This window comes from Nomascus leucogenys, chromosome 6 (genome assembly GCF_006542625.1).
Source record: "Nomascus leucogenys isolate Asia chromosome 6, Asia_NLE_v1, whole genome shotgun sequence".
In the NCBI taxonomy this organism is placed as follows: Eukaryota; Metazoa; Chordata; class Mammalia; order Primates; family Hylobatidae; genus Nomascus; species Nomascus leucogenys.
The window spans coordinates 66,636,027-66,661,181 of NC_044386.1; the positions used below are offsets into that span (position 1 = coordinate 66,636,027).

At 41.9% G+C, this 25,155-nt stretch overlaps 1 protein-coding gene and 1 long non-coding RNA gene across 2 annotated transcripts in view; one reads left to right on the forward strand and one right to left on the reverse strand.

The window, feature by feature from the left end:
* The window catches only part of LOC105739968, a 57,799-nt gene that overhangs the window by 15,455 nt on the left and 17,189 nt on the right, over window positions 1-25,155 (reverse strand). Inside the window, exon 2 of the long non-coding RNA XR_001115968.2 lies at window positions 20,209-20,370. This is a non-coding gene — a long non-coding RNA (uncharacterized LOC105739968). The remainder of the gene's footprint in view (window positions 1-20,208; window positions 20,371-25,155) is intronic.
* ACTC1 (actin alpha cardiac muscle 1) lies at window positions 1,983-7,451 on the forward strand. The gene is made up of 7 exons (XM_003272793.3): window positions 1,983-2,165; window positions 2,848-2,998; window positions 4,133-4,457; window positions 5,131-5,292; window positions 5,421-5,612; window positions 6,388-6,569; window positions 7,126-7,451. The coding sequence occupies exons 2-7, from the start codon at window positions 2,870-2,872 to the stop codon at window positions 7,267-7,269; spliced, it is 1,134 nt and encodes a 377-aa protein (XP_003272841.1). The 5' UTR covers window positions 1,983-2,165; window positions 2,848-2,869; the 3' UTR covers window positions 7,270-7,451.

The following is a 25,155-nucleotide window of genomic DNA, read 5'->3' on the forward strand; positions in this document are numbered from 1 at the left end:
TTGTAATTGCCATGGAGGATGAGTCCTGCTCTGTTTTATTTATCACTGAATCCTTAACTAGCACTGAATCCTTAACAAATCTTTGTCCTGCAAAGATTTGCTGAATCAATGAAGAATGAAATCAACCTGATTCTTTAAAAGGCAGAGCTACTACTGCCTCCAAAAGTATCATTATTACACATACAATTTGCTTTGTATCATCTTCCATATTACTTATAGCGTTTGTTTCTAATTATTACAATACACAATAACTTCTGCAAGAAGTGTTATGGTATCACTTTTGAGAGGGAAAACTTGGGGCTTGGGACGGTTAAGTGTCTTGCTCAAGACCAAACAGATAGTAAGTAGTAAGTGATAAAGACAGCATTTGAGCCCAGGTCTGTCTGGCTCTGACACCAGTCCCATTTCTCCTTTTCCTTGGTTTTTCTATATTTTCATGAGACAAGGCAGTTCTACTCTTGGCATCCTGTCAATAAACCTTTTCACTGTAAAATGCCTGCTGTGCTGCACAGAGTAATCTCAGCCAGGTCTCTTACCCGGCCCCACCACACAGCTGCCGTCGCGTTTCTTCTCCAGACCAACCCAAACATGGTTGGGGAGTTCAGAGGGGAGGGCCCAGCATTCCCCAGTCGGGACAAGTATCTAATCAGCAGGCCTCCTCAGCATATCAGCCCAAGACCACTCTAGAGAGAGATGCCAGTGCCCAGTTTTCTATTTTTAACTGGTGTGAACTGGAGGAAAAACACAAGCATTAAAAATCAAAGCTCCAGTCAAGAACTGAGAATGCAGGGCACCCCAGGGCAAACTAGTGATCTGTGTCCTTCTTACATCTCCCTCTTCCTTCCCCCTCTCCTCATTTCATGTCATTTTTCTTTTTCCTTCTCAAAAGTTCAAGATCCTGCACAATCTGTTTTCCACAGAGGAGACGATATCTGTGATTTATGCCAATGCTTCTCACACTTTAATGTACATACCAAGCAAATGAGGATCCTGCTGAAAAGCGGATTGGGGTGGCGCTTGATACTGCATTTCTAGCTCATTTCCAGGTTATGACAATACTGCTTGTCCACAGGCTGCACTTTGAATAGCAAGGATTGGTGTATTCTTATAGTTTAAGTTGCTGCTATGTTCTCCACCAAAGTATTTGCCTTTTCAGTCTTGTCTCCACCTGGAATGAGGGCCTCTGACCCCAGTTTAAAGATGCTCATCTCCCCACCATCAAATGGGCAAGCTGCTTCTGGCATTTGTTCCTTTATTCACTTTGGCAGAAGGGGATCCTTTTCTGGCCTGAAGACTAGAGTCTGAATTTGAGCAAAACCCCGCAGCATGGATGAGAGCTACCCAATAACTGGGCTGGGGTAAACCTGGTCCCTTCTCCAGCAAGACTTGGCCAAGCTCTCACAGAAACCCTTTTCTGCCTCTTCCCTGGCCAGACCCTGATCCATGCATGGGTTGGAACTCGGGTGGCCTTGGTTAATGTCAGCTTTCTGACCTAGATGAGCCCAGCCCCAGCTCTCTGAGTAAAGCCATTCAGGCTGGCCAGGGACTAGACCAGAAGGGTGCCCTGCCCCCGGTGCCCCTTTTGCAGCCACTCAGATGTGCTGCCGTGGTGTCCTTTGTGCTCGTGGCAGCCCTGGAAGATGAGAAGCCGCTGTTGTTCCCCTGCTGCCCTGGCCCAGCTGTCAGGACCCCTCAGCAGAGGGCAGGGCGCCAAGCCTTTCCACTGCATGTGGCTTATTGTCCCCAAGACTGGCGAGGCTGCTGCGGAGGACCGAATCCACAGCCCATCCAGGGAGCACCCACACCCCAGAAAGGGGGAGGGGTGGGCTGGCGTCACTTAGTCTTCCCCTGCCCCTACCCTTCAGCGCCTGCCCCTCCCCAGCTCCCTATTTGGCTATCCCCCTGACTGCCCCCTCCCCTTCCTTACATGGTCTGGGGGCTCCCTGGCTGATCCTCTCCCCTGCCCTTGGCTCCATGAATGGCCTCTGCAGTCCTAGCGGGTGCGAAGGGGACCAAATAAGGCAAGGTGGCAGACCGGGCCCCCCACCCCTGCCCCCGGCTGCTCCAACTGACCCTGTCCATCAGCGTTCTATAAAGCGGCCCTCCTGGAGCCAGCCACCCAGAGCCCGCCGCCGCCGGAGCCGAGCCGACCCGCCCAGCAGTCGGTGAGTCAGCGCCCGGCCCTCCGCCCTCACTCCTCGCCAGGTCCGCGGGCGGGGCGGGACACCAGCCCCGCGCCGCCACCTGGCCAGCCCGGCCCGCGTTCAGCCAAGGCCCCAGCTCCTGCCGCTCTGCGACTGCCTTTTTTTTTTTTTTTTTTTTTTTAAAAGCCCACACTTTTTGATTTGGTTCTAACTTGTTTTGTCCTGGGCGTCGGTCCTCGCAGGACCTCGCAGGGGCTCTAAGAAGGGGAATTTTGTGGCTCCACAAGGGGCTTTTGGGTCCCTACTCTCGTGCGCTTTCTCCTCCATCTGGGGCACAGGCATGGCGATATGCACAGGGCTGGAGATCGAGTTCCCAGTTCGTGAAAAGGAAGAAAGTTAAAGGGCTGGGGAGGACTAAGGGGCTGGGTTTCCTGGGTCCCTCCTTGCACCTGGCACCCTAGGTGGACCTCCTGGCCAGGGAGCCTGGGTGGATTCCTCTGCCCTTCTCTGTCCCCAGTCTCCTCTGCGGCTTCTTCCTTCCCTTTTATGATTCGAGGGGAAGGGAGGTGACAGGAGGGTTCCCCGCCCAACCCCCTGTCCAGTCCCTACAACCCCCTTCTGCTTTGTCCTCTCCTCTGGGTGCGGAGAAGGCCAGCTGCACAGGTAGCTGAATGTGGTCCGCCCTCCCCTCCTCAACCTGCAGAACCCCCTGAAGCTGTGCCAAGATGTGTGACGACGAGGAAACCACCGCCCTGGTGTGCGACAACGGCTCTGGGCTGGTGAAGGCCGGCTTTGCGGGCGATGACGCGCCCCGTGCTGTCTTCCCGTCCATCGTGGGCCGTCCGCGGCACCAGGTAAACTTCCCGCCGAGCCCCCAGTCCCACTCGGGACCCCTTCAGTCCAGCGATCTAGGAAATGGCTCTCACCTGACCCTCTTGTTCGATGAACTCTTTAGGCCAAGTTAAGAAAAGGCTGATTGACTTCAAATCCAAGCCAAGGCAAGCAATACCACACAAAACTCCAACATACTGAGAAATGTACACCCGAGTGGCAGGCCTCTAAAAGGGTCCCACTCCCTGGTGTGAAAGCCACCAGTTTCTCTCCACTCATGGCCTTTTGGACTTTTAGTCTTTAGTGTCTTCTCTGCCTTGTATACTTCATTTTCTTCCTTGTCCTCCCCTTTCAGTCCTGTTTAAAACTTCTAACAGGGGTTCATCTAACCCTAACTTCTAACAATATAACCTCTCCCAACCAACCAGGACCCAATCCACATTCCTCTCTCATGTTCGCAGCCAGTTTACAGGCTTCCCCAAAGGTGTAATCTATCTCCTTCCTGGCTGTTGCATTTTTAGAAGCCAGGCGTGACAGAGGCAGCAAGTGCCATGGTGATAGCGACATACCACCTCGTTTATTAAAAGACATGCCATGCTCTCTGAGTTTGTCACATGCCTGGCCAGATAGGCTGCAAAGGAGGAGAGCTTAGTCCTCAGAGCTGACGAATGACTCCAGGACAGCTCTGGACAGGCTGAATTTCACTGTTGGAGTGAGGATGGCATATCAGCCCATCATTATGTGTTCACTTGAATGTCAAAATCTTTTTCTTAGGAGAAATACAATGTGTCATTAATTCAGTCATTCCAAAATGCAGTCATCTATATTCCAGTTGACATGGGTGATGAGCTTAATAATTTAATGAAGGCATATGATATTTTTAAGGTGAGGTGAGGCTCCGCTTCTTCAGTGAAATAGCTTCATTCTCTCCTGAGTTATATTCTCAACAATAGAATTATACATCTTTGGGGGAGTAGGGAGAAGGTAGAAGATTGATTTTTAAATAATTCTTCTAAATTGGGGTAAAATCCTATTGCTTGTTATTTCTGGTATTTAAATATGTTCCTTGACTTGGGCAGTTAGATATAAATAGACAAGACACTGATTATATTCCTGACATGGTGAGAGCATGATTTTCTCATTTTTTCTTCCCATAGGGAGTTATGGTGGGTATGGGTCAGAAGGACTCCTACGTAGGTGATGAAGCCCAGAGCAAGAGAGGCATCCTGACCCTGAAGTACCCCATCGAGCATGGTATCATCACCAACTGGGATGACATGGAGAAGATCTGGCACCACACCTTCTACAACGAGCTCCGTGTGGCTCCCGAGGAGCACCCCACCCTGCTCACAGAGGCCCCGCTGAACCCCAAGGCCAACCGGGAGAAGATGACTCAGATCATGTTTGAGACCTTCAATGTCCCTGCCATGTACGTGGCCATCCAGGCAGTGCTATCCCTGTATGCTTCTGGCCGTACCACAGGTATGCTGGGCTCTGGGGACAGTTACTGATGAATCACATTCCCAAGTCACCGACCTTGCTGTGAATCAGATCCCCCAGTTGAAAAAGGGATAATACCTTTCCTCCCATTCCCTAGCAAGGTCTGTGCTAAGAGAAAGAGGTAACAGTAGTGCCCTGAGGTTAGTTTCAGAGCACACTTACTGTTGGAGCTGATAGCTTGTGGAGATAGGTCCTTCCCTTATTTAAACTCAGCACAGTGTAGCAACTTGGAGTGCAGCAGTCATTGTTATGTGTTAAACCATCACATCACCTGGGCAAGCATCCCTAAGGAGAATACATTCCCTACAGGGTCTGAGTCAAAAGAGAGAGAAACATGTAATTTCAATAGGAGCAAAGAAAAACACACTTGGGTGCTTACATAATGTGCTCATGGCTGATAAGAAAGATTGTCATTTGAAAGTGTCCTCGGGAATTTTTTCTACTGTAATAGTTAAAAGGATGAGCTGCAGTTTGCTTCAGATTTAGTATTCATGATGCTCATTTTTATTCTTTGTGTGTAAGGAATCTAATTTTATCTGGATCAATGCCCATTGCTAGCATCTCTTAGCCAAGATTGGAAGCAGGCTTTGCCATGGCTAGAGCAGTGGTGTCGTCCTCAGGAATTTACCTTGTTATTGTCTACTTCCCCGGGCAGGCATTGTTCTGGACTCTGGGGATGGTGTAACTCACAATGTCCCCATCTATGAGGGCTATGCTTTGCCCCATGCCATCATGCGTCTGGATCTGGCTGGTCGGGACCTCACTGACTACCTCATGAAGATCCTCACTGAGCGTGGCTACTCCTTTGTCACCACTGGTGAGTGTGTGTGTGTCTCATCTGCCACAGTGTGGGTCTGCTTTCCTCCTCCCTCACTGAATCTGCCTACCTCCCTATAATTGACTTCTTGCTTCAGAGCATGACTGTGATACTCTTTATTTCTGCAGCTGAACGTGAAATTGTCCGTGACATTAAAGAGAAGCTGTGCTATGTCGCCCTGGATTTTGAGAATGAGATGGCCACAGCTGCCTCTTCCTCCTCCCTGGAGAAGAGCTATGAACTGCCTGATGGCCAAGTCATCACTATAGGCAACGAGCGCTTCCGCTGTCCTGAGACGCTCTTCCAGCCCTCCTTCATTGGTGAGTTGTAGGGTCTGGTGCAGAGGCACGATTTTCCGTGGAAATCTTAGGGTCTCCCAAAGTAAAATCTAGAAGGCTCAAGAAGCCCTTGAGTTAAAAGAAGTCATAGTTTGGATTCCCACACAGCTCAACCTCAAGTCCTGATGGCTCATTAAAGGGAAAGTCTATGTTCTGCTCTAGTGATATAATAAAGGATGACACACTGAGTTCATCTCAAAATAAAGGATGACACAGAGTAGTAACTGCATATCACATATCTGCAGGAAAAGGGCTATTTCACAAGAGCTGACTTATTCCAGTAAGTTTCACTACCAAGTAGCTGGATTTTCCAAGTTACTCATCATTAAATGCAATAACATTCCTACTCATATTAATAACTGCGCACTTATATGTCAACAAATATCCTTCCTAAGCAATGCTTTCCATGAGGAACTTTGTCAGGATCTGATTTAAGTCCATAAACAAAAATTACATTCATTTTAGTTTAAACGTGTATCTTTTCCTTTTCCAATACATCTTCATACATCTGAGAGTTTCAGGAGGTGTTTACTTGAAACGGGTACTAAGCACAGCTGCTCCTTTCTTGGCATTGTATTGTGGATTAACTGTGAGGCACCCATTCCACCCTGCAGTGTGTCTTATAGGGGAACATATGTTTCAGAGACAAATGGTGACATCTCCCCAACACAAAGAAGAAGTTCTGTTCTCTTCTCTCTACCTTGACCTGAATGCACTGTGATGCGTGTGTGTGTGTGTGTGTGTGACTTGTTCCTAGGTATGGAATCTGCTGGCATCCATGAAACAACTTACAATAGCATCATGAAGTGTGACATTGATATCCGCAAGGACCTTTATGCCAACAATGTCTTATCTGGAGGTACCACTATGTACCCTGGTATTGCTGATCGTATGCAGAAGGAAATCACTGCTCTGGCTCCTAGCACCATGAAGATTAAGGTAAAGAACTTTTGTGAGTGGGAGATCCAAGGCAAGTCTTGGTATTCTAAGCAGAACTACATTCCTAATTCCTTTTCCCTCATACTCAGTTTCTTGTCTCCTACAAACTTTACCTGTTAGCTTTTCTACCACTTTTTCTGATTTTCTTAGCACTTTTCCCAAGATAGGTAACTTCCAAAATGCTTTTAAGTAGTGAATAAATATAAATCTTTGACCAAAAAAAGACATACACACATGCAACAAAATCTTCGAATACATTTTTAAAGCCCCCAACTTTTGGGCTAGGCTCCACTATACATTTAGCTTGTTGCCAAATTATACTCTAGATAAGTGGAGAAATTCCATTTTAATAATAGAATATATCTTTAATAATATAAATGATGAAATAGAGGTGAGTTCATATAACTTGATTGGCCACATTTTCTTGTGGTATGACATGTCCCACATTATAGCAAATTAATATCTAATTTTTTTTCCGTGAATCCTCCCAACGTGTTATTTGCTCCCTTGCTTGGAACTTCAGAGTTCACTGGAAGTTTTTGTTTTCTTTCTGCAGATTATTGCTCCCCCTGAGCGTAAATACTCTGTCTGGATTGGGGGCTCCATCCTGGCCTCTCTGTCCACCTTCCAGCAAATGTGGATTAGCAAGCAAGAGTACGATGAGGCAGGCCCATCCATTGTCCACCGCAAATGCTTCTAAGGTGCCTTCTCTCTCCATCTACCTTCCAGTCAGGATGATGGTATTATGCTTCTTGGAGTTTTCCGAACCACCTTCCCTCATCTTTCATCAATCATTGTACAGTTTGTTTACACACGTGCAATTTGTTTGTGCTTCTAATATTTATTGCTTTATAAATAAACCAGACCAGGACTTGCAACCTATAAAAGCCTCTCGTTTGTTTTTAGGGTAGGCGTGGGGTGGGGCAGGTGTTTGCTTTGACACCCTGAGCATTGTCAGAGTTCAGTACCACAAGGTTCATCCAGATGAATTAATATAACAGTTAGCTGGGAGTTATAATATTAGCTTTTGATTTCATATTTTGAGACAGAATCATGAATATATTTCATACCTGAAAAGCAGATTAAGATTTAGTTCCATATAAGTAAGAAATGAAATTGAATAAGACAGTTCTCTAGAATTAGTTGCTGCAGATGACACTGAAAATTGTTTTAACATATGTTCCAATTGTTTTTGTAACCTTGCAGAAAATACACATATATCGATAATGAGAAAGTCAAAGATTATTTTAAATAAATTGGCTTAACTTTTCAGTTCTTTGAACTCTTCAATTGTCTTCCTGGGGGCTATGAAACAAACATGAAGTTTAGCTGACAGTTGGGCCAGCCATGTCCCATTGCAAATACCCTCTAAACGTATCAAGATAATTGTGTGTGTGCAAAACAAATGTGAGGAGGCAGGATCCAAACACTTCTGCCTGACCAGTGACTAACTTGTGAGACAGAAGCCTTTGATCTCTTCATTTCTTTGAAATCTTGATATCTTGGGTTAAGCGAACTGAAGGCTGCGAGGTCCTGAGGGAGCAAGGAGAGGCGAGAGCCACAGTATTTGCTTTGCTCCATGCGGAACTCTCTGCAAAGTATGCTGGGAAGGCTGTTAGGGGCAGCGTTGAAAATAATTGAATGTGTTCCATCCTCGAGGAGTTCACACACCTACACATAATCCCCCAGTGCATGTGGGCCTGGAGGCTTTAAGGAGATGTATGTGGGTCTGGGTCTTAAAGAATGGTCGGGAATTAGGGAGGTGAGAAGAGCAGAGAGGACATCTCAGCAGAAAGAAGTGTGGCAGAAGCCAGGATACAAGACATGGGGCAGGCTGGTAGGTGCTGATGAATTTTAGAAAATCCATTGGGAAAGGTAGATTTCAACTAGATTGCAGAAGCCTTACAGATTTTTGTTTTCAAATTAATTGCCAGTGAACTGTTAGCATTCACACAAGTGTTTGAATAGACTTAATTGAACTTTATTGATGAGGATTCAAGACACAGAGATTAAGCAACTGGTGCAATGTTATAAACTTTATTTGTGGAATATGCAAGACAGGAACTCAGGGATTTTCTGACATCTACTCTGATGGTGTCTCTAAAATAATCTTCTAACTTTATAGTTTATCAAGGGTAACCCCATTCTATCACATGCCTTTTGCGAATTTGGGTTCAATATCTGGAGTACTCTGGACTCATCAGACATCTTTAATAAATTTTAATACATTGCCATTGTCATTCAAGGTCATATGTGTGTCTTTACGCCCATTCATACCAAAAATATCTTTCGATCCCTGACTCTGGGTCGGGCATAGTATTAAGGGCAGGGGACACAAAGATGCCTGAGAGCACATTTTCTGTGAACAAAAAGCTTAGAGTTTAGAGTTCTGTATCTAGCATATTCAAATAGAAGGCCTTCTATGCAATAAAGGCTAAATAATACATCAATTTGGTGGCATTTTATTTAGATAAGGTGCAAACATTATTGCAGACATGCCCTCTGCCCCCACCACCCCATTGTATCCTATAGCACAGTTGAATTGGTTTAAAAGCCATGCATGGGAGGTATGATTTCACTAGTTTTTGTGTCTCTTTCTTCTCCTCTGTACAACTGAGTGCATAAATATTATGAATTGTATCCTCTGAACACAGTACTAATGCTTTAACTGTAGATGATTGGCTTGGGTATCCCCTCTGGTTCTTTCCATTTGTGATTAGAAATGGAGAGGATATTTTTATTTCTATGTAAAAGTAGAAGTTTTAAGAATCAGCTTCTGATATTTGTATCAGAAGAGGTAAGCACCCAGATTCTTGATGAATTCTGAGGTCTTCTCATCTCTGCTTGATTATAGGGTATAAAGTATTAGAACAATTGAATCTTAAAAATTGTGCTTAAGGAAGGTACTAAGACAAAAGTGTTTGCTTAAGGTAATCTTCATATGTATACAATAACTGAGATGTGGATAGTGCCTATGTCTTTGGTTAAAGTGCAATAAACAAAGAACTATATACATTATATTTCTTCTTAATTTATAATAAAGTATCGTTTGTAGTTTCTAATACCTCCAAACACCATTTCTTCATTTATTTTGACCAAACAATGGCTATTATGTAGATGTGTTTAAATATTTAAGAGAGTATGGTGGAGAGAAAAGAAATATTACTGAAGAAAATAAAATATTCAGAGGGGTAGGGCTGACTTACTGTATCCAGAGATACAATGTGAACAATGTGACTGGGTCTCCACCTTTCTTTCCAGTTCTCCCATAGAATTTATTACAGTCTGAATTGTGTTCCCTCAAAACTCATATGAAGCCCTAACTGTATTTGCAGACAAGGCCTTTAAGGAAGTAATGAAGCTTAAATGAAGTCCTAAGTGTGGGGCCCTAATCCAATAAGACTGACGTTCTTCTAAGAGGTAGAAGAGACACCAGGAGTACAAGCACAGAGGAAAAGCCAAGTGAGGGCAGAGCCAGAAGGCAACCCATCTGTAAGCTGAGGAAAGGGGCCTGCTGACACCTTGATCTTAGGCATCCAGCCTCCAGAACTGTGAGAAGTAAATGTCTGTTGTTTAAGCCACTGATATGGTTTGGCTGTGTCCTCACCCAAATCTCATCTTGAATTGTAGTTCCCATAATCCCCACATGTCATGGAGGGACCCAGTGGGAGGTAATTGAATCATGGGGGCAGTTACCCTCATGCTGTTCTCATGATAGTGAGTGAGTGCTCATGAGATCTGACAGCTTCATAAGGGGCTTTTCCCCCCTTTTCTCGGCACTTCTCCTTCTGGCCACCATGTGGAGAAGGACGTGTTTGCTTCCACTTCCACCATGATTGTAAGTTTCCTGAGGCCTCCCCAGCCATGCTGAACTGTGAGTCAATTAAACCTCTTTCCTTTATAAATTGCCCAATCTCAGGTATGTCTTTATTAGCAGCATGAAAACAGACTAATACAGTCACCCAAGTCTATGGTATTCTGTTATGGCAGCCTTGGCAGACTAATATAGGATTTCTCCACCATCCTATAGGTAATATAGGATTTACCAACTTAGCAGCCTCTGAGACAAAAGAATACCTTCCCATATAGTACTGGCAGAAGTCCCAGGAAAGTGTCTGAGCCTGGTCAGGCTTAGGAACTGAGTCATACCATTCTTACCGCAGGGGCTGATCAGTACTATTTAGCAGGGGAGGGGTGATTCTCCAAAGGAAGAGGACAAAATAGTGCAAATACCACGCCCAGTGAGCTAGAGGAGGAGAAAATTCTGGTGGCTTGCAGGGGAAGAACTGATTGTTGGATGACTCCCACCTTCCAGCTCAGGAGTTTTGATTTGACAGGTCCTGAGAAGGACTTGAGAAGAGCAATGACTTCATGCAAACAAAACTAGGAGGCAAGACTGAGAGCCTTTGGATAATATATTCCAGTGTGGCCTCAGGACCCAGGAACCCAGTGATCTCTATATGATCAGACTATCTGGATTTTTAAAAGGAAATAATAAGTCAGATTCATTTTATGGTTAATACGATATAAATGCCATAAATATATACCAGGAAATAATAGGGAGGGAAAAAATGTAGGTCTTTTAGGCCTAAAACAGCAAAAGTTGTCTATGTTCACCTTAAGGTCTTCCAGACTCATTATACAAGAAATCTCTCTTCCAGGCAGAGCTTCTCTGGCTGTTGCTATGGTAACCAAACTCATGGTAGGAAGACATCCAAAACAAAGCTCCTGGAGAGGTTGCAAAAGTACACCTCTGGTCACTGATGAACTTGATGTTTGAAGACGTTCTTTGAAGTTCATTCATTAGCCCTGGGTGCGGTAGATGCAAGAAAGGTTAACTCGGGGGATAAAGAGCTTCAGTTCAACTACAGTTCTCTGAGTTCTTGTGGTTCTGGGCCCCCTCCCTCCCTGGTTGAGGCTGGAAGTGAAGGGGAGCTGGGTCAGCTGAGAGTTAAGTAGGGGTGGCCTGCATGTCCTTCAGCATCATTGTCTGCTTATTTTCCTGCATTGTTTTACTGTAATATCCATGGAAGTCAGGACTAAAGAGGGCAGACAGAAAGAAAACCGCCCCAAGGGAAGGCTGAAGTAAAGCGGAATTAAAACAGGGCTTAAATAGTAGATGAGAAGCAAACTCTACAGTCAATTGTAAGCAAGGAATTGGGTCAACAGGGTAACTGTTTAACACAGGAAGATGACTTGGGGAACTTTGGAACTATTACTGCAAGTGGCCTGGAGGCATCGTGGAAGTCAGGATATGACAAAACAGGCATTGTGTAGGAAATTTAAGAGCAAATGTGCCTTAGGCAAAATACTGAAATTTTCCTAAGGCCTCTTGAACTCTAGGATGTACACTTTAGACTTCTTTTCCAGTGTCTTCCACCAAATGCTGGCCCTCTCGGACATTCTCCCTGTCACTCCTGTCACTCCAGTCACAAATTGAAACTTACCTGTTGTATTAGTCCATTCTCACATTGTTATAAAGAAATACCTGAGACTGGGTATTTTATAAAGAAAAGATACTTGATTGGCTCATGGTTCTGCAGGCTGTAAAAGAAGCGTAGTAGCTTCTGCTTCTGAGGAGGCCTCAGGAAGCTTCCAATCATGACAGAAGGCAAAGGGGGAGTGAGGCATCTCACATGGTGGGAGCAGGAGCTAGGGGCAGGGAGGTGCCACACACTTTTAAATGACCAGATCTCATGAGAACTCAGTCACTAACATGAGGACAGTACCAGGGGGATGGTGCCAAACCATTCATGAGAAATTCGCCTCCATGATCAAATCACCTCCCACCAGGCCCTCCAACATTAGGGATTACAATTCAACATAAGATTTGGTGGGGACACAGATCCAAACCATATCATCCAACTTTTACCTGCATCCTTCAAAGAGCAGACTGTGCCAATTAAGCAATCTCTTACCTAAACTATGTTCCCAAGGGAACGCTCCAACAGCTCTCCCTGCCAGAGAACACAAGCATAATTTAACAAAAGTTTTCTACGTATAGTTTCTTATTAGACTAGCCCAAAGGATTGATGTTGCATGGACTTTGGGTCAAAAAGATTTGAGTTTAAATTCTAGTTCTGCCACTGATGAGTTGAGTGGTCTTTAAGTAAATCACCTAGCTTCTTCAGGAAAGAAGGGCTAACTAAAATCATGTTCTCAGAGTTGTCATGAGAATGGAACAAAATGTGCGTAAGACACTCAGCACCATGCCCAGTATGAGCTGAATTATTCAATTAAGTTTACTTTCCTTCCCTCCCCATTTCCTTCTTCTTAGCATGAACTTTGGAGGCTGGGTTGGGAGGTGATGGAGAGGGGCAGAGGTGGGCTATGTAAGTCTCTTCAAATCACATTGTTATGGCTTCTCTATGTTGAGTTTCTCTTGAGAAGAGGAAAAATGAATAGGAAAAATGAAGGAATAGAAAGCTCAGTGGGAAGAAAAAAATTAAAGGGCATTTATAACAGGATGTGAAGGAAGGCAAAGAGGAACACAAAGTCTCTTTCTTGGAGACCTGGAAGACAAATTACAGAGAGTCGTGGTGTGGGCAGGAGGAGCAGCAGCTACGTGTGTGCATGTGAGTGTGTGCACCCACACATAATACAGGTGAGAACAATCAACAGAGAGTTGGGCTGATGGCCATGTGAAAAGGATCTGCCTGCTGTTTTTCTGTGCTCTTCAACTCCCACTGTTCTTCCCATCCCCTTCTCATCCACATTCAAAAGCCTGGCCTTTCCTCTCTTCCCTTTGTATATATGGAATCAGCATAGATGGACAAGTAGATTCACTATTGTTCAAGTAAGTTGACATGAGAGAATTTGATCCCACAAGCCAAGAGTTCCAACTAACTCCTTTTCCTTCCAGCTGAATCTGTGCAGGAGCAGGCACTTAGGGAGAAACACTGTCCCTACTCCTACTCCCACTCAACTTCCTGGCTTTGTGCCATGCCGCTGCCTCATGGGATTTCTTTTGTGTTTTTAGGGATTTGGGCTTCATGTTCTTTGGCTCTAGATCCTGATCAATGCTCTTAGTCTCAAGGAACAGAACTCTCCTCAAACTGGGGAGTTAAGTTAGGAAGGGAGTTTATTAAAGAGATATAGAGGAACTCCTAAAATCTGAAGATATAGAGTTAGACTTCATAGGAAATGGGAATTGAGAACTGCAAAACCATCAGGAACAGCAGGCATTCTGCATTCTCTATCTCTTCAGTTCCCCCTTATAAATGAACTGTACCCATCTCTCCCACACAGATTTACTCATGTAACTCCTCCTGAAGGAATGGCCCTAGGCAGACAAGTCTGTTTCATGCATGGCCCCAGGTCTAATGGAACCAGAGGGGAATATGTCTGGCATGAGGACTTGTATATCTAAAGACCAGCAACCAATCAGACGTTTTTTCCTGTCTTTAGCTGGAACTAAGAAGCACAGGTGGTGCTGTTAGTTGTTTGTGGTCTCTGGAACTGACACATAGCAGATGGTGGCCAAGATGGGTTGAGAAAGCAAAGAAGGCAAAAAGTTGCCAAGAGAAATAAGAATATGGAGCTGCTACGGCTCAGGGAAAAAAACATGAGTGCCTGAACACACCTCTTGGGTAAGGGTTGTGTGTGCATGTGATAAGTTTTTCCTGTATTATGCAGGCATTTTGGTGGAACACCACCCACTATATATTATATCTGTTTTCCTTTAACTCTGGGAAGTATTAGAAACATATTTAAACTAAAGTTTGAATTGAGAACAGCCTATGTGATCACACCTACTGGAGGATCTGCATTACACTTCAAATGAATGAAATGACTAGGTGGGATTTTAGACATCTTCAAACAAGTGGGAAGGATTAGGGTACAGTGGGTAAGGGCTGTCATCTAAAAGACCACCAGGATGGCTACATAGTAGAAAGGAGAGCTTTATTGTAGATGTCAGTTTGCAAACCAGGAAGAAATAGTCTCCATTCTGGACCAAAGGTACACTGTCTTCGAGGAAGGAAAGGGCAGATTGGGTTTTATGACTCACACAGTCCATATTACACAACCATGTCATACATATTTAGCAGGTGTGCGGGGAAGCTATCTATATTTATGAAGGAGCCAAGATATGCACAATGGGTAAACATATATGTAACATACATCCCATGTTCACTTTGGACAGGGTTTTAGCATTAAAATGAAGTGAAATTTGGGTATTTACACTGAAAGCGAACTATAGGACACAAAGAGAGTTTGCACATAACCTTTACATACTGGCCAAAACTGGCTTATGGTCTTCGTTTGAAGAGAATGTTTATAAGGCTGGTCCTCTGCCCAGTCAGAGTTGTAGTGAACTGGGTTGTAAATCAGAGTTAGGAGGGGGTCTGATAGCTCTTATTATTAGGGAGTTTAGCAAGCTGTGGCCTAATTCTACCAGATCAGACTGAAACTATTCCCAAAAATGGAGGAAGAGGGACTCCTCCCTAACTCATTCTATGAAGCCAGCACCACCCTGATACCAAAATCTGGCAAAGACACAGGAAAAAATAAAACTACAGGCCAGTATCCCCACTAAACATAGATGAAAAATCCTCAGCAAAATACTACCAAATCCAACAGCACATCAAAAAGTTAATTCACCACAATCAAGTAGGCTTCATTCTTGGGATGCAAAGTTGGTTCAACATAGGCAAATCAATAAATGTGATTCACTACATACACAGAATTAAAATAAAAAATCATATGATCATCTCAATAGATGCAAAAAAAGCTTTCAGTAAAATACAACATCCCTTCATGACTAAAAACCCTCCAGAAACTAGGCACTGAAGGAACACACCTCAAAATACTAAGAGCCCTCAAGGACAAACCCACAACCAATGTCACACTGAATGGGCAAAAACTGAAAGCATTCCCCTTGAGAACTAGAACAAGACAAGGATGCCTACTTTCACAACTCCTATTATTCAACATAGTACTGGAAGTCCTAGCCAGAGCAATCAGGCAACAGAAAGAAATAAAAGACATCCAAATAGGAAAAGAAGAAGCTAAAAGGTCTCTCTTCATAGCTCATGTGATTCTATACCTCAAAAACCCTGAAGACTCCACCAAAAGGCTCCTGGAACTGATAAAGAACTTCAGTAAAGTTTCAGGATATAAACTCAATGTACGAAAATCAGTATCATTTCTACACACCAATTACAGCCAGGCCAAGAGCCAAATCAAGAATACAATCCCACATACAATGGTCACAAAAATTTAAAACACCTAGAAATACATTTAACCAAGGAGAAGAAAGTTTTCTAAAAGGAGAACTACAAAACACTACTGAAAGAAATCACAGATTACACAAACAAATGGAAAACATTCCATGCTCACGGATTGGAAGAATCAATATTGTTATACTGCCCAAAGCAATCTACAGATTCAATGCTATTCCTATCAAATCGCCAATGCCATTTTTTCACAGAAAGAGAAAACACTATTCTAAAATTCATGTGGAACCAAAAAAGATCCTGAACAGCCAAAGCAATCCTAAGCAAAAAGAACAAAGCTGGAGGCATCACATTACTGGGCTTCAAATTATAGTATAAGGCTACAGTAACCAAAACAGCATGGTACTGGTTAAAAAAACAAACAAACAAAAAAAAAACAGACACATAGGGCAATGGAACACAATGGAGAACCCATAAATAAAGCTGTACACCTACAGCCACCTGATCTTTGACAAAGTTGACTAAAATAAACAATAGGAAAAGGACTCCCTATTCAATAAATGGTGCTGGGATAGCTGGCTAGTCATGTGCAGCAGAATAAAATTGGACCCATACCTTTCACCATATATAAAAATTAACTCAAGATGGATTAAAGATTTAAGGATTTAAATGTAGGACCTCAAAATATAAATATCCTAGAGGAAAACCTAGGAAACATCATTCTGGACACTGGCCTTGGGAAATAATTTAAGACTAAGTCCTCAAAAGCAGTAGCAACAAAAACAAAAATGATGAGTAAGACCTAATTACATTAAAGAGTTTCTGCACAGCAAAAGAAACTATCAACAGAGTAAACAGACAACCTACCAGATAGGAGAAAATATTCTCAAACTATGCATCCAACAAAGGTCTAATATCTAGAATATAGAAGGAACTTAAACAATTGAAGAAGTAAAAAAACAAATAACCCTATTAAAAATGGGCAAAAGACATGAACAGATGCTTCTCAAAAGAAGGCACACAAGCAGCCAACAAACATATGAAAAAATGCTCAACATCACTAATCATCAGAGAAATACAAATCAAAACCATAATGAGGTACCATTTCACACCAGTCAGAATGGCTACTAGTAAAAAGTCAAAAGTTATGCATGCTGGTGGGGCTTCAGAGAAAAGGGAGCACTTGTACACTGCTGGTGGGAATGTATATTAGTTCAGTCAGTGTGGAAAGAACTTAAAACAGAACTACCATTTGATCTGCCAATCTTATTACTGGGTATATACCCAAAAGAAAATAAATCATTCTACCAAAATGACACATGCATGCATATGTTCATCACAGAACTATTCACAATAGCAAAGACATGGAATCAAACCAGATGTCCATCAATGACAGATTTGATAAAGAAAATGTGGCACATATAAATCATGGAATACTACTCATCCGTAAAAAAGAATGAGATAATGTCCTTTGCAGCAACATGGATGCAGCTGGAGGCCATTATCCTAAGTGAATTAATGCAGGAACAGAAAATCAAATACTGCATGTTCTCAATGACATTGTGTACTCATAGACGTAAGGATGGCAACAAAAGACACTAGGAACTACTAGAAGGGAGACGGAGGGAGAGAGGAGGGATCATCTGAAAAACAACCAGGTACTATGTTCACAACCTGAGTGACAGGATTAATTGTACCCCAAATCTCAGCACCACACAATATACCAAAGTAACAAACCTGCATATGTATCCCCTGAATCTAAAATACAAGTTGACATTATATTTTTAAAAAGTAATATAGATTGTTAGAATTCAGAAATGAAATCTCATTTAGAAAGTAGAGAACAGATAAAAATAATGTTTAAAAATATAGTAAAATTTTATATACATAAAATTATATCAATAATTTATGTTTATATTTACATGTAAAAAGTATACACTTATAAATTTATATAAATAAAACAATACTCTATAATCATATTAATATTACTATATTTAAATATATTTATATACTGTATATATAATATATATTATACATTGTACATACACATGTGTGTATGTGTGTGTGCGATGTGTAAGAATTTGAAAGACAAGTGTGGAAATTTGGATTTGATATGACAGAATATGTGCTTTTACTCAGGAAATGATGACATTTCCTGAGAAGAGAAGTGGCCCACTGGAATGATGTTTAAAGAAGGCGAATTCCAGCATTTATGTCCAGAATGGTTTAGTTAGTGGAGATCCTTACGGAACAATGTAGTCCAAGAGCAACTAGACAATTTAGGTAGCACAAACTCTAAAGGCCAAGAATGTAGAGCCAGATTCTTCTTTGTCTTCCAAAGGAGAGATTGATCTAAATCGTTTTATGAAGCAAGAAAGTGTGACTATATGATACAGGGTTTAAAGAGCTCCATTAATAATTACCATGGCCTTACACCACAGGGCCTATTCAAGAAATCTAAACTGGCTTTCTGAATTCTCAGTTTAGAAAGCACTTTTCACACCATTTGAGTCTCCTTTGAAATTGAAGGAACTTATTTTAAAACTGTGTAACTCTTACAATAAAGAGAAGCCAGATTCCCTTTTATATCCATTACCCTAGAGTGTCAATTCCATTGTGTTATAATAACTGGTTTGATTTTAATATATAAAATGGAGCTCCATCATTGAAATATAGTATAAGGATTCTAGTTTTTAAAAAGAAAACTGTAGGTTGGTAGGGTTGGAGTATTCATCAGAAAGAACTTGATGAGTATTTGCTCTAAATATACATCTTAATAGGAAGACATAAAAAATAAAAAAAAAGTATGTCCAAACTGGAAAAGAATGAAGCATGATACAAAGACTAAAAATCAATTGCAGGGCCAGGCATAGTGGCTCATGGTGGCTCATGTCTGTAATCCCAGTACTTTGGGAAGCCAAGCTGAGAAGATCACTTGAGTCCAGAAGTTCAAGACCGGCCTGTGCAACATAGTGAGACCTTGCTTCACCTCTACAAAAATAAAAAATAAAAAATATAAAAATTGGCCAGGCATGGTGGGGTACACCTGTGGTCTCAGCTACAGGAGGCTGAGGTGGGAGGATCCTTTCAGCCTGTGCGGTGGAGGTTGCAGTTAGCCAAGATTACACCACTGCACTCCATCCTGGACTACAGAGTGAGACCTTGCCTAAAAAATAAATAAATAAATAAATAAAATAAAAAATAAAAAAAATTCACTCAGTAGTCAAAGGTTGAAGTTTCCATCAACCAGGGTCCACACAGAATTAGAGTAACCAGAGACCCCTGCAGAGATGAAGCATGAATGAAACATAAATTGCTGTTATATTAATCACTGAGATCGCGTTTGTTACCACTGTGTGACCTAGCCTATTCTCACTATTATCTTCAGCTTTAGATATTCACCTCCCCAATATTTCACTTTTTGTTAGGGCCCTTAGCTTATTTTATGCCAGCTGAATAATACATTTAAAATAATAAATGTGACCGTGTGTGGTGGCTCATGCCTGTAATCCCAGCACTTTGGGAGGCGGGCAGATCACTCGAGGACAGGAGTTCAAGACCAGCCTGGCCAATATAGCGAAACTCTATTTCCACTAAAAACACAAAAATTAGCCAGACATGGTGGCACGTGCCTGTAATCTAGCTACACTCGAGGGAGGCTGAAGCAGGAGAATCACTTGAACCCGGGAGGTAGAGGTTGCAGTGATCCAAGATCGCACCACTGCACTCCAGCCTGGTGAGAGAGCAAGACTTCGTCTCAAAACCAAAACCAAAAACAAAACCCAAAAATTAGCCAGGCATGGTGAGCGTGCCTGTAATCTCAGCTACTTGGGAGGCTGAGGCAGGAGAATGCTCGAACCCGGGAGGCGGAAGTTGCAGTGAGCCAAGATCGCACCATTGCACTCCAACCTGGGCAACAGAATGAGACTCCGTCTCAAAAAAAAATAAAATAATAATAATAATAAAGTTACCCAGAATTTTTATTTCACTTGAGAGGGTTCTTCAGTGTATCCAAAGTGCCATGCTATCAAAAATAGAAGTCTCTTACTGGGTAAGGTTATTCCATTTTTTGGAGGGAGGGGAGTTTAATTTTCCTTTGGCATATGAATGAAATAGAAAATATATTTAAATTTTCTCTAGTTACATTTTGTTGCTTCAACATATATGATGCTAAGAAAGTCAAAATGAAGGATTTTTTTTCCTGTGTACTTTGCTTTAGTCCACGGCTAAAGTTCACATCCTAACCTGGCTCATCAGAGAATTATATTACCTTTCAAACTTTAAAAAATTAAGATATAATTTACACACTATACAATTCACTCATTTAGAGCATACAATTCAATTGCTTTTGGTATATTCACGTATAAATGTAACAACCATTAGCACAGTCAATTTTAGAACATTTTTATCAATCCCCCCAAAAAACTTTGTATTCTTTAGCTAATACTCTCCTGTCCCCCTACCTAGAAGGACTTTGGTGGGATGGTCTGGTTGCATATACCTTCTTTCCAGGGAGGAGTAAAAATACGACTTTCATTTTAATAAACATGGCAGATTTTGTCTTCTATTGCAAGGAAAATAATCACAGCCTTTGCCTATGTGATTCCGCATTGAGCTCTTTCCTCCTGTCAAAAGACAAAATTTTAACAAATTGAGTTTAGTGATAGAATTGGCTTTTATTAGGACTTCATGAATCAGGCAGCACCCTATCTATGAAATTTAAAGGTGCTCTGATGAGCTGAGCAGAGGAGGTGAGCTTTATAGGCAGAGAAGGCTGAAGAAAGCAGAAACAAGGAATAAAACACAGATCAGTCATTTCAAAGCTACTTTCTTCATGGGGTTAAGGCAAAGGAGACTTTCTTATCATGCCAGCTGAGGTTGACTGGACCCCTTTGGACTGCTTGCTGTGAATCTCCTGTTTTCTTGAAAAAACAGGCCTGTTTGTAAGTTCAGTGATTACGTAGCACCCAGCACAAGTGACTCACTCCATTCTGGTTTGGGCTGGTGTCTTGGGGCCTAGTGCAGAAGTTCAGTCCAAAACAACAGTGTCCCATAAATTTTATTTAATACTCCTTCCAACAGAGAATCTTATTTGCCAGAAAAGACTTCTCGAGACACCTCATCTAAGTTGACCTCAACTCCACACCGCTATGTTATCTGGGTTTGTCTCCTTCACAGCATGTGTCACATAATTTTCTGTGAGTGTTTACACTTTATCGAGGTGTAATTTATACACAAGAAAATGTGTTCATTATAAGTAGGCAATTCAATTAGTTTTGACAAATATATATAACTTCCATCCCAGTCAAAATATAGTACATTTTAAATCACCTCCCATATTTCCTCCTGATCCTCCAAATTCAATCTTCTGTACCTTAACCCCAGACAATCCTCTGTCACTGTAGATGAGTCTCATCTGCTCTGGCATTTCATATTAACCATAATTCAAGCTATTTGATTGCTTATCTAGTTTGTTTTTGTCTCTACTACTGGCCTTTTTTTTCACACCATGGTTTTCTAGCACAAAGTGTCTATCTAGCACAGAGCCAGGCGGTGCCAGAGTGAATGACTCCAAAATCATGCTGTTTATCAGCTTTGATTTTAACAATGAAGGCACCTATATATTTGAAGGGAACAGTGAGGACTTTGTTGTGAGGGTTAACACACAGGAACCTCTTACGTCTGCCTTCTTTACCCTCACCTTTGTCATCATGACAGTGTCAAAAACAGCCTTGAATGAGAAAGGATGTCGTGACAGGGGTCACACTCTTTCCTTTGGGCACAATGTGTGCTCATTTTAAACAAACATGTTGAAATAGTCTCATTTAATTGTAATGTTTTAAAACTTTGATCTTTCAACTTAGTAGTATAAAGATGTTTCTAACGGCATCTTGCAAATCATACTCTTGATAACGGGACAGGAGATCAACTCAAAGCACATCCCATTTCTGAAAACATACTCAAGATGCTTGTGTTCTTCCAGCAATGTCATGGCAGCTCTGTTAATTTTGATAAAAGAGTTCTCTTACTATAATATCATCAAACCTTGAATGATATCTGTAACTGCTCTTCTCCGAAAGTGTTTGAAGCCTGTGAACTGGCATGTCCCTTTCATGCCTTGGGGAGGGAGGGCTCAGTTGGGCATGCCTCCTTTACAGGTGGAGAAGCTGAGGTGGCGCAACCCCGGTATGGAGTGATTTTCCTCGCTGCCTTTGCACGCCTTCATTTCCGGCATGGCGGTCTGTGCATTCCCCTTCAGCTGAAGTTCTAAATCTCTTTTTCTCTCAACTATCTAGGACACATGAGAATTAACCTACTCATGTAGATTACAGGGCCCAGCCCTCATTAACCTTAATATTGAAAGAAATACAGCTTTTGCAGTTGGAGAAGTGGAAATGCCCTTTCACTCAGCACAAATAGCAACATTCCCATGAGCTGAGGAGATGGGCTTTTTAGGGAGCAGTTCATCCAACACAAACTTTTGTTTCTCGTCAGTGAAAATTTCACATATATAATACCTCTGGATTTCTGGATCTCTTTTTTAAAGCATTTAAAAATGACATCCCTGAGGTTCTTTTATAGTAGATCTAAGTGCTGTCTATTCTGTATTTTCTTTATGTCTTTCGAATGAATAATTTGGTCTTGAAATTCTTATCTTCCTCCCTAGCAGGTCCTGGATTGCTATTTGTTGAACGACTGAACAGCTTACCCTTCACTCTTAAACACTAAAGTCGAATGAACTCTAGACCTCTTCTTTTCCAGGGATCAGGCGCTCTGTCTGTGCCCTGCTTTTCTAGTCTGATCTTTGCTTTAATGGGATTTAAGTGCTGAGTGAATCTCAGCCACGTCCTTATCCCTCCTCTTTGGTAGGTGTTGCTTTTGTCAATGACATTGGGTTTAGGGAGAGTCACCATATGGGTGGTGAGAAATAAATGTCTGTTGCAGAAGCCACCAGTCATGGTATTTTATTATGGCAGCTCAAGAAGACTAATGTTCTCACTTCCACTGAATTGTTTTCTTTATTCTTCTCATCCCCCATTTTCATTCTCAACTAGCATGGAAGTTGTCCATTCTATTTCTATTCTTCTAGTGCTTGCTCTTAAGCACTTAATATATGTTTAACTCAACACCATCTAAAGTTAACTTCTCTGCTCTTTCTGTTATGATAGTCTTGTGTTTATTCTCACTTCACTCACATTAGATACTTACAATAGATTCTTTTTGAAAGAAGGTTACCTTTCTTTCCTTATAATTTTTTTCCTCACATCCCACTCTGGCTTTAATTATTTTCTTGACTGACAGCTCTGTGTAATTATTTCAGTGAAGGTCTGTGAGTAGAAAACCCTTTCCTTCTTTGTCTCAAAAAAGAATCTTTATTTTACCCTCCCTCTTGCATATAGTTGGGTATATAGGCATAGGAAAATAACTGCAAGGCAGTGCTTGTATCTGAGTAGAGAGACTACTGGTAGTTTTCCTTATTTATTTGCATATTCTAACTTTTCTATGCTGAATATTATTTGGATAATTTCTTAAAAGTTAAAAGCTGCACAACAAAATGTGATAAGAAATGAATACTTTGATCACTGGCTCATCGAATCAGTGCCAAATCCTCATATATTCTGATTATGTTTCCGCAAAATTTTCTTCAAGAGAACCATGGAAGGTGATGCTGTTGCCATGGCACCATAAAAGTAGTCCCCTTAGATGTTCAAATGGAGGAGTCACATCATTCTGGGCTCAGGTTTCAGCTGCTCTGGGTTGCATTTATTTGCACTACTTCAATGCAAATGTGCCTTTAATCCTGCTTTCTCTCCTTCCCAGTGGTGGAATGTAGTATCTGCCTTCATGTAAGACTTGAAGCTGGAGTGTGAAAGAATCTTAGCTGGCACGCACTGTACCTGGGAAGTATGGCTACATCCCCTCTCTGCTTTCAACGCAGATTTTTTTTTTTAACATGAGTTGATGCTTCAGTTGGCATTGCAAGCAGCATCTGTTCATGGGATGGAAATCCAGAGTGTAATCCAGGTTTCCTCCAGAATCACCAGCTTTCAAAGGACCACAGTGAAAATCAAATTTCTAAGGAGAGAACACAGCCAGTGACATTGAGCTAAAGTCATTTTTCCAGCTGCTCAGGGAGCTGGTCAGCTGGCGAAATCTGAATTCTCTTCACACAGAACTCAATGAGTCAATTAGTCCACACTCTGCTATTTTATTTTTAGCAGATTCTGTTTGGATTCTTATTTTCTCTTTTCTCTTGGGTTTTGGTTAAAACAGTTTTTTCTCTGCTCCTATTACACTGAATCCTGCAGCTGATAGGAGCTCCGAATTAACCTCTGATATTTGTAATCAGTAGATTTCTTTAAGAGAAAAAAAGCAACCAAATCACTCCTGACATCAAAATCCATCTGGTAACATGCACCTCCAAACTGGCCACGAGAGATTCAACAGAATGCAGACATTTTACCCTGTATGTGGCAGGTATTCAGTATAGATGCATTGTTTTCATTTGATGATGGGCTTATTGTATTTAGGATTTCCTTTTTGGAAAACACCAGTAAATGCTCAGCATGAAAAATAAAATTGTGGGACCTCCAAGTAACAGATGGAGAAGAGAGCACATGCACTTGCTCTCATTCCCTTCAGAAACCTCACTATTATGGTAGCAAATACATTTTTTTAAGAAGCCACAAATCTATAAGAGCAAAGAGAATGGAAAGCTGGAAGGCAGATAGATGAGTGATAATGATTTAGCAGGCAGCTGTAGAAAAGGCTGAGGTACAGTCTGTTTTATACAACAGAAATCTGCCAGTCCCAAAGGTTCAGGAACTGGGGCTGAGGAGGAGTTAAGGATGTAACTAAAAACAGGAAGATTGTTTGAAAGTCCGTTGAGGAAGAAATTCAAGTTCTATATCCCCTTCACCACTCCATGTAGACAATTAATTGCCTTTCTTCTATCACAATAGAAAACTAGATGTCTCACCTCTGGAGAGGGCTTCTGGACTGGGAAAATAGTGGCCAGAGTTGATGGTGAGGAGACAGTATTGTAACAGAGTGATTAAATGACTTTTACATATGGACTGTTGAAACCACCAGCCCATTTCTCCCTCCGGGCTTCTAGAATGGTGGGAGCTGAGGCTATAGCCTCTAGGCAGGAGACTGGTAGGTTCTTGCCTGCAAAATCTAATCAGCCCAGGAGAAAGATAAAAAATATTAGTATCAGGGGTGACTTAACTCAATGGCCCATTGTAATATTCTACACTTGGGTTTCTCAACAAAATCTAGTGACCTTTGGGGCAGCATCACTCTTTGTTATGAGGGCTGTCCTGTGCATTGTAAAATATTTAGCAGCATACCTGGCCTCTACCCACCAGATGCCAGTACTATCTCCCAGAGTTGTGACAATCACCAGT

Coding starts and splice junctions, on each gene's coding strand:
- ACTC1 (XM_003272793.3), top strand. CDS start 2,870: ATGTGTGACGACGAGGAAACCACCGCCCTGGTGTGCGACAACGGCTCT. Junction 5,293..5,420: donor CTACTCCTTTGTCACCACTG/GTGAGTGTGTGT, acceptor TTATTTCTGCAG/CTGAACGTGAAATTGTCCGT. Junction 5,613..6,387: donor CTTCCAGCCCTCCTTCATTG/GTGAGTTGTAGG, acceptor ACTTGTTCCTAG/GTATGGAATCTGCTGGCATC.